At 39.8% G+C, this 10420-nt stretch overlaps 1 protein-coding gene across 1 annotated transcript in view; it reads right to left on the bottom strand.

Moving 5' to 3' along the window:
- Window positions 1-5177: 5177 nt before the first annotated feature.
- sema4d (sema domain, immunoglobulin domain (Ig), transmembrane domain (TM) and short cytoplasmic domain, (semaphorin) 4D) overlaps window positions 5178-10420 on the bottom strand; it is a 145306-nt gene continuing 140063 nt past the window's right edge. Inside the window, exon 19 of the mRNA XM_052019966.1 lies at window positions 5178-6131. Coding sequence (XP_051875926.1) covers window positions 6102-6131 — 30 coding nt within the window. The 3' untranslated portion in view covers window positions 5178-6101. The remainder of the gene's footprint in view (window positions 6132-10420) is intronic.

Here is a 10420-nt window from a genome sequence, read left to right as displayed (position 1 = left end):
GCTCTGAGCACATTCTTGAATCTCCTCTATCTGCCTAGTAATCCCCTGCCTTGCTTGTCCCAATGGAGCTGACTTTTACTTGTCAACCTTCACATTTTCTACTCTAACTGATTTATAACTGATGTTAAAAATTGTCACTGGCACTGTCCAGTACTTGGCTCACTTTACAAATTTTACTGGAGCCACAAGCTGGTTGGTACATCAGCTTTTGTGTCGCAGGACACTGCACAGCATGTCATACCCAGAGCAAATCTTCAAGGAGCACTTCTAGCTTAACTGGGGAATAACAACAGCTTGGTGAAGAAAATGCCCCCAAGACCAAACTGTCATCAGCTGCAGAACAATGAAACTTTAAGGCAAGGCTAGGTCAGCACTGTAAGTGGGGGGTCAAGGCTACCAGGACCTTCAACTTTAATGTCAGATACGGCACCAGAGACATTCCTACGTTGCTGTTCACCATTTCAATAGAAATTCCAGGAGGAGAAACTGCATTACTTTTCAAATGGATAAAGCAAAGCTGGATGAGAGGGTTCAAGGTGTTGCCTACATTTCAGGATTCTCCATAGTTTAAAATGATACAAGCTCTATCCCCTCATGATTCTCACGAACATTGTAGTATGGCCCTGAATAAAAAAAGGGAATTCCACTCAATACACTGCTTGTTTGTGATCACACACAGCACATCACAATTCATTGTGTTCTAATCCCCTGACCATTGCAACTAGGCAGAAAAAGCTATCCCCATTAAATGTGGCACAGCATGCAGAGCAGATACAAGATCTACCAGAAATATCATGGAGCAGACACAGCTTGCTCAAGCAATATTTCCACTGCTTGCACTGATTATGTACCACTATTGAGGCATCACAGAAATATGGCACAAAACCTTGTTCACGTGCCAAAATTCCTCAACCTGGTATGAACAATAGTGTCCAGTCAAATTCATATAGATTAGCACAAGTAACAGGCTTGGTCGTAAAATAGAAGATTGGCTTTCCACGGATTTGTTGTCTCCTCCAAAATGACAATGTAGGGAGATTTCAAAGGGAAACAAAAGAAAGCTAACTGATTGGCAAACAATTAAAGCAAACAATTAAAACAATATCCTTGAAATTACTTTTGCCAATCTCCTAGGGCAAATATTTATGTATTGTTTAACTTTCGCTTCCAATGCAAGGTGTAATGAACACATTTTAAATGGTGTTATGCCAAGATCCAGCTTGTCTGCTTAATATGCAATTCCTTTTAGTCCAAATCAAAACAGATACAATTCAAAAGGAATTTTTTATCACGAGACTGCAGTCAATTAAACAATGTATTGGATGATGAAGAAATTACACACCTGAATGCAATGAAGTTAAAAACATTTGAGTAATTGAGAAATGGAGATTAAAAGCAGTTGATATCTAGAGTCAGATTTCAATGGACCTCAAAGTAAAGCTGCGTAGATCTGTTAGTTTTATAAATTATAAAAATGAAAGACTGCTTAAGGGAACATGCATAATCCCAGTAGAAAAATGTGATTTGCAAATGCAGGAAGTTGGATTGGTCACCTGCTGACCATGGTTAAAGAAACCATTCCATCACAGCCTTCAAATGCACATGTTGGCAGAAGTGTAGAGAGCCTGGTGTAAGGTTCAAACAGTATATTGGCTTTGTGACAATCTATCAGGCAGGATTCAGTTAGATGGAAGAATCTGATTGCAACCTCATCTAACACCAGGATAAATTAAATTAGCTTTTTTACTATAAGCTAATCAATAATTAAATTGTTTCAATATTCCTGTTTTTTTAATGTTCCATCTTCTGTAAAGAAAGGTTACATTTACATGGTGCCTTTCATGTCCCTTTCAGTGTCTTTAAGTGTTTTAGAACAAATGAAGTACTTTTGAAACATAGTATTATAAGAAGCTCCCACAAATAATGCGATAATTACCAGATAATCTGTTTTAATGATGTGGAATGAGGTTTGATATTGGCCAGAAAACCAGGGATAACTCCAGTGTTCTCCTTTGAAGAATACTGGATATTTTCTTTACACTACCTAGAGAGGTCAAACAGGACTTTGGTTTAACATCTTATCTAAACAATGCTCCTTTCAACACTGCAGTACATCTTCAGTACTGCACTGGAGTGTCAGCCTAGTCGTTAGTGCTCAAGTCTCTGTAACATACAACTTTAATCCAAGAACCTAGAAATTCAGAGAAAAGATTGCTACTAAATTTATTACTAACCTCTTCTTTGGCAGTCTTTGGGGGTCAAGGATGACTTAATTCCACTCAAGTTACGTGGTTCTGTAGTGGCTTACACGCATGGATTCACACACTTACAAAGCAGCTACTGTCCTGGGCATCTGTAATGAGTTGACCACATTTTAGGAAAAAAAAAGGTCTTAATGTATGGCTGGAGGTTGTGCACCAAAATGGGAGGCGAGAGTCCAAACTGGATTCCTTAAACTCTGACCAGGTTGCAAAGTGTACTACTCTAATTTGCTTCATTTTGCAGTCCAACTGAGAACTAAAACAAAACAGGGAAAAAGCCAATGCACAAATATCAGTCAGATTTGGGGTATGAAATCAGGCACCCTGGCTCAGGATTCAGAGCCAATGTTCTAAGGACAGATGCCGCCCATCCTCAGATTTCAGAACTTCCTTAATGCAAGAGGCTTAGATAGGGTGGGATTTCTTCAGTGCATCCAAGAGGGGTTCTTAAAACAGCATGTGGAAAGTCCAACTAGCAGAGAAATCATACTGGACCTGGTTTTGGGAAATGAGCCAGGCCAGGTGACAGACCTGATAGTGGGCGAACATTTCAGGAACAGTGACCACAACTCATCATGTTTTAAGATAGTTATGAATAAGGACAAAATCAGATCCTGTGGAAGGTACTAAATTGGGGGAGGGCAAATCATGACAGGAGCTAAGGGGCGTTGACTGGGAGCAGCCGCTGTTGGACAATTCCACGTCTGGCATGTAGGAGTTGTTTAAAGATCAGATGATCAGAGTTCAGGATCAGCATGTTCCAGTAAGTAGTAAGGACAAGGGTGGTAAGGCAAGGGAACCTTGGATGACCCGAGAGGTCCTAAATTTAATCAGGAAGGAAAGGGAAGCATACCCAAGGTTAAAGAAGCTAAAATCGGACTGTGCCCTTGTAGAATTTAAAGATAGCAGGAAGGTGCTCAAGCAGGCAATTAGGAAGGCCAAAAAGGGCCACAAAATGTCCTTGGCGAGCAGGATCAAGGAGAATCCCAAAGCATTTTATACTTGTATTTAGAAAAAGAGGATAACTAAGGAGAGGGTTGGTCCACTCAAGGATAAAGGAGGGAATTTGTGCTTGGAGTCATAGCAAGTGGCAGAGGAACTAAATAAGTACTTTGTGTTGGTATTTGCCAAGAAGGATTTGGAGGATAGTGAAGCAGAGTGGGGCGTGCTAATGTGCTGGGACATTTTGAGATTAAGGAGGAGGTAGTGCTGGGTCTTCTGAAAAACATTAAGGTGGATAAGTCCCCAGGGCCTGATGGCATATATCCTAGAATACTGAAAGAAGCAAGTGAGCAGATTGCTGGGGCTTTGACAAAGATCTTTGTGTCCTCACTGGCATCAGGCAAGGTCTCAGAGGACTGGAGAGTAGCAAGTGTTGTTCCTTTTGTTCAAGAAAGAAAATAGGGATAATCCAGGTAATTGTAGGCCAGTGAGCATCATGTCAGTGGTAGGGAAGCTACTGGAGAGCATACTTAGGGATAGGATTTATGTGCATTTGGAAAGGCATGGCTTTGAGCAGGGCAGGTCATGCCTTATAAACTTGATAGAGTTTTTTTTTGAGGAGGTGACAAAGGATCTTGATGAGGGTAAGGCAGTGGACTTTATCTGCATGGACTTTACTAAGGCATTTGATAAGGTCCCTTATGGTAGGTTGATTCAGAAGATAAAGATGCATGGGAGCCAGGGTGAATTGCAAGTTTGGATTCAGAACTGGCTTGCCCATAGGAGACAGAGAGTAGGGGTGGAAGGCTGTTATTCTGGCTGGAGGTCCATGACCAGTGGTATTCCGCAAGGATCGGTGCTGGGACCTCTGTTGTTTGCGATATACAGTATATCAATGATTTGGATGAAAATGTAGGTGGGTGGATTAGCAAGTTTGCAGATGACACCAAGATTGGTGGAGTTGTGGAGAACGTAAAGGACTATCAAAGAATACAGCAGGATATAGATCAGTTACAGATATGGGCAGAGAAGTGGCAGATAGGGTTTAATCCAGGCAAAGTACAAAGGTGTTGCACTTTGGAGGGTCAAATGAAAGAAGTAGGCCCCTTAACAGCAATGAGCTACAGAGGGATCTTGGGGTCCAGGTCCACAGTTCATTCAAAGTGGCTATGCAAGGCATATGGAATGCTTACCTTCATTGGTAGGTGTATTAAGTATAAGAATAAGGAAGTCATGCTGCAGCTACATAAAGCTTTAGTCAGACCGCACTTGGAGTATTGTGTGCAGTTCTGGTCACCCCATTATAGGGAGGATGTGGAGACCTTGGAGAGTGTGCAGAAGAGGTTTACCAGGATGCTGCCTTGATTAGAGGTTATGAGCTATAAGGAAAGATTGGAGGGTGAGGGGAGACCTAATAGAGGCTTTTTTAAAATTTTGAGAGGCATAGATAGGTAGACAGTCAGAATCTGTTCCCCAGGGTAGAAATGTCAAACACCAGAGGTTGTGCTTTTAAGGTTTGGGGGGTTGGGGGGAGGAGTTTGAAGGCAAGGTGAGGGGCAAGTTTTTGTTTTTTTTAAAATATGCAGAGAGTGGTGGGTGCCTGGAATAGGTTCCCAGGGGTAGTGGTGGAAGCAGGCAGTTTGGTGGAGTTTAAGAGGCTTTTAGCCAGACACATGAATATGAAGGGAATGGAGGGGTATGGATGATACACAGGAGGAGGACGACGACAATCAGCAAAAATTGGCTTCAAGATTGGCCCAACATTATGGGCTGAATGGACTGTCCAGTGCTGTAGTGTTATATGTTCTGTGTTCAACATCTTCATGGTTTTTTGCTTGGTTTATGACAACGAAGCCCTTTGGTTTTTATTGATCTTCAGTGTTACCAAGAGTGGGAATTCAAAGAAAGGGTTTACTCATGAAAAACTGTACCTATTTATATATTCAAACAGTTCTGGAAATCTCAACACTTTATTTAAAATTCACAGGATCACATTCATAATTCTGCAGCTTTCATTAGAAGAATAAATACTTTACACACACAACAAAATATTTTTGGCGTGCACTGTAAATTCAGAAGTTCCAAATATTGGTACCCAAGTAGTGGCTAACTTTAACCTTTCAGAGAAAGCAAGAGTAACAATTTGGCCATGATATCTCCAAGACTAAGGCACTTTTTCATTAATCATTATGCAGTACTATGACAAGTTTTCTAGTAGTATGCGTTGTTATTGCTCGTTTGGAAATCTGTGTTAAATAAGGTTTTGGTTCCTTGGTTTTACAGACAGAAATATCCCTAGTCCAAAGCCCAGTGAATAATCCAGGATTCAAAAATGATTCCAATCTCCAGCAGTTATGAAAAGGATTAGTTGGGAAATGGTTTCCACTTCCTAATAATATCATCTCCTAACATCATTACATTTGTTATTCTGGCAATGAAACCAAGACTAGTATCTAACATTAAGGTCTTTTTTCTTCACAATGGGACATAGTTCAACAATGCTTTTGTTCCTGCCAACTTCAAGGCTGCAAAACAATAATCGTTGTAAGTTGTAAACTGTAAAGTATTGCAGTCTTTGCTGCCCTTTGTGAAAATACCATTTTTAGTGAGCAACAAGGTTTATGAATTACCTTTGGATTGATCAAATATATGGTACTGTAGACTGGAATCAAAGAACCCTGCACTTAGCTCATTGCACTGACTGTCTAGAGAGTCCTAGAATCAACATAACAAGTAACAGCTATAAGTTACATATTCAGCAAATTACACATTATTCTTTAGAAGTTCATTTTCAAAAATGAGCTTTTCTGTCAATGATAACGTTAAATTTATTCACTTGCTGGTGTTTGTGTGGGAAATGGCAGTTGATTTTCATTAAACAAAAATCCTTTGTATATCTCATTCTTGGTTCGCCTCGTCGCAGCTGTCCTGTAAGAGTTTAAAGATAAACTGGTTATATTCATCTCATAGTTACATTGCTGAGAGATTAAAATATCCCACTGTACCAAAAGGATCGAGAGGCACAGCTAATTAGTTTAATATGCCATGTAAAACACAGACTGGTGCCTGAAAATTGATGCATGGTGTTTTTCCAAATATCTCTGTAACATTAGGGAAACTCGCTTCATCGTAGCAAGTCAGGGAAGATTAGGAAATTGATCCAGATTGACTTAAGTCTAGCACTCAGTTCCAGCAGGCACCAGTCTGAACATTGTTAACTGCCTTCTGAATCAAGCAATATTGCATGCTGAGATCCGACAAATAAAGGAAGAGAGGGGGAAGAGATCTACACCTAACTGGATGGAGACATTGAGGTTATGTGAGAGGGGAGGATCAACTGAGTGAATTAAATGAACCAAAGACATGCATTTATGCTCTTTATTTTTATTTGAACAGATTTGAACTAATTTCTCAGATTTACTTCTCTTGAATTTACTGTCTTAAATATCTCTTTCAGGTTATCCCTCATATGCCCTGCAAGGCTGGAAAGAGCAGGGTTCATAACCCCTTAGCATTAACTCAGATTGCCAATGATTAGAAGTGGCTGCTTGTTCTTTTCCTCACATTCCTTGCATTTCAGTGATCAGTCAGAATTATTCAAGATCCAATGAAAATACTGTCCACTTTGTGGATGGCTTCCATCAACTTCATGCTGAGCATTTTCTGCTTTTATGTTCTGACTGACACTTGAACAGAGAAGGCCTTGGAAAAGTGGAATCAGAGGGGGAGGGATGGGAAATGCATTGTCTGTTTCTGTACAAGGATGGTGGTCTGTCACTACTCAATTGCTACATGACTACTTGGGCCAACAGGCGAACTGTATCGGGGAAATTCATTGGTGTTTACCTATCACTTGACAATTATCTGGCAAAAAACTCACGCAACAAAGTTAACAAAAATAAATATTATGCACCTTATCAATCTTACAATGACTACCAAACACTACTATTTTTTCTGCCCCACAACTGATTTGTCACTCCTTCTGGATCAGCAATTTCATGGAAATATCTCCAAGAGAACATCTGTGAACGTTCCACTCTTCAAGTAACTTCTAGCTGACACATTCACATTTCACCCAACTCCAAACACAAACTGCAGTTTGTTGATGCTTTGTAAGAAAACTAACCAACAGTTGTCAGCTTTATCCATCAGAATACTTCTGACTCCCTTCCATTGCTTACTCCATTCCCTATTGTAATAATCTCCAGGTAACCAGGCTTGTATAACTTGAATTTCTAAGTGTGCATGCTTTGGCTACCTCTCCAGACTCGAGCCAATTGCTTCTATTCCATTTGTGTCTCACTCTGTCCTGTTATCAGGCCTTCTTTCATTTTTCCCTTCTTGGATGCTTCAGCTACAAATCCGTATCACAATCCTTTTGTACGTCTCATCCACCCTACTCTTCTACTGATGTTCGAGGCATGAGTTGAATAGTTCCTCTATTCTGCCAATGTCTATATCCCCTTGTGTCCTCTTCATTACCCACACTCCCAATTAGTCATCAAACTTGGAAATGTTACATTTGATCCGCTCTGCTAAGTAGTTGATTATAGTTTATGAATACCTGGGGCCCCAGTACATGTCCTTGTAGTACACCACCAGTCATATACTGTCAAACTAAGAGGACCAGTTTATTCCTGTCTGCCATGCAATTCTCAGTCCATGCTGGTCTATGATATCCAATTCCACATGCTCTAACCTTGTTCAATAACCTTATGACAGGAAATTTATCAAAAGCCTTCTGAAAATCCAAATACACCATATCTACTCATTCCTCCTCAACTACTCTGCGAGATTCATCCTCAAAGAGCCCCGATAGATCAAACATTATTTCCCTTTCATAATATGATTAAGCACTGTCAATATGGAGTCAAGATTTTCTAAGGTGTCTTTAGATCATCATAAAGACACTTTAGAAAACATTACTATACAATTCAGCATTTTAAGGACTACAAATAGGTTGATATTATGATAATACGATGAGATGGACTCTGACCTCACGATCTACCTTGTTGTGACCTTGCACCTTATTGCACTGCATTTCCTCTGTAGCTGTGACACTTTACTCTGTACTGCTATTGTTCTTACCTGTACTACATCAACGCACTCTGTACTAACTCAGTGTAACTGCACTGTGTAATGAATTGACCTGTACGATCGGTATGCAAGACAAGTTTTTCACTGTACCTCGGTACAAGTGACAATAATAAAGCAATACCAATATCTTCTGGTTTTCTTTCTTCCTCCTTTCCTAAGTAGTGGGGCCACCTTTACTACCCTCCTATCTGCACAAACTATCCCAGAACTCATAGAATTTTGGAAAATGATAACCAGAGTGTCCACTTTCTCCAGGCCAGCTTTTTCAAAGCTCTGGAATATTTGTCCTCAGATCCTTGGGACTTATCAGTTGTCAGGCTCATTAACTTCTATAGTCATATTCCTTTATTAATATAAATTTCTTACTTCCTCATTTGAAAGGACACTTGATTGTCCATTAATTCTGGGAGCTTACTGAGCCTTCTGTCTGTAAAGGACCCACATTTGCCCTCACTACTCTTTAAAAAAAACTATAAATGGGCTTACAATCAATTTTTACCTTTTTCCCAAGTTTATTCTCATATTCTACTTTCCTTTTCTTATCAGTTTCTTGGTCATCCTTTATTGAACTCACACACTCCCAATCTTCAGGCGTAGTACTTTTCCTGGCAACTTTATGAGCCTTCTCTTTACATTTAACACTACCTTTAATTTCTCTTGTTATCCATGATTGGACCACATTCCCTATTGTTTTTGTGCCTTAAAGGAATACATCTTTATTTCAAACCATGTATTATTTCTTGAAATGCTTGCCATTGTCTGTCGAGTCTCACATCCTTTAATGCTGTTTCCCAATCTATCACTGCCAACATGCTCATCATGCCTTCATAGTTTCCTTTGTTTGGATTGATAACCCTGGTTACAGATTAATCTAAATCATTCTTGAAGTTAACATAAAATACAATTGGTGTTATGCTCATTTTTTCCTGGTGGCCCCATTACAACAGATTGTTAACACTTTTGTTACAGAGTAATAGATCTAAAACACCCTATTTTCTCAACAGTTCCTCAACATACTGGTTTAGAAATTCATCCAGGAACTCATCTTCTACTTTGCTAAAATAATGTGATTTTCCCAATCTATATGTACATCAAAGATCCCCATGATTACACCATTACCCATTACATGCTCCTCTAATTTCCTCATTCATACCATGTCTTACATCATAACTACTATTCAGAGACCTACAAACAGCTCTCATCAATGTTTCCTGTTCCTTTCTGCTTCTTAGCTCCACAAAAGCTGACTCCACTTCTCCATCACAATCTGCCAAGCCTAGATCCTGTCTGACCACTGTACTGACATCAGCCCTTATTAACAGCACTGCCCCATCTCCTTTTACTTTTTGCCTGCCCTTCTAAATGTCAGCTGCCCGAGAATACTTATTTCCCAGCTTGGATCATCATGCAGCCACATTTCTGCAATGGCTAAATATGCAGATGACACAAAGATCGGTGGGGAAAGTTAGTTATGAGAAAGACACGAGGAATCGACAAAGGGTTATAGGCAGATTTAGTGAGTGGACAAAGATCCTGTAAATGGAGTATAATGTTGGAAAATATCAAATTGTCCCTTTTGGCAGGATAAACATGCAGCATATTATTTAAATGGTGAAAGCTTGCAGTGCTCCAAGATGCAGAAGGATCCGGGTGTCCTAGTGCAGAAGCAAGTAATTAGGAAACCTACAAGAAGGTCAGTCTCTATGTTAGAGGAACTGAATAGAAAAGTAAGGACGTCATGCTTTAGTTATGTAGGGCCTTGGTGAGACCACAGTTGGAGTACTGTGTGTAGTATTAGTTTATTTATTTAAGGCGAGCTATAAATTCATTGGAAGCAATTCAGAGAGAGTTTAGTAGACTAATGAAAATCATAAAAGCTGCAGATGCTGACCCTTCATCAGTTGCACATCCGAAACGTTGACCATTTCATTTTTCACAGATGTTGCCTGACCTGTTGAGCTTTTCCAACATTTTCTGTTTTTGCTTACTAGGCTAATACCTGGAAAGGGCAGATTGTGGTATTAAGAAAGTTTGGACAGGCTAGGCTTGTATCTGCTGGAATTTAGAAGAGCAAAAAATATCCTGAGCTGTTGGATGTGACATTCCACAGGTTGAATGAG

Source organism: Pristis pectinata, chromosome 7, assembly GCF_009764475.1.
Source record: "Pristis pectinata isolate sPriPec2 chromosome 7, sPriPec2.1.pri, whole genome shotgun sequence".
NCBI classification, from domain to species: Eukaryota; Metazoa; Chordata; class Chondrichthyes; order Rhinopristiformes; family Pristidae; genus Pristis; species Pristis pectinata.
The sequence above is the reverse complement of the archived record's forward strand: the minus strand, read 5'-3'. Positions and strand labels throughout refer to the sequence as shown.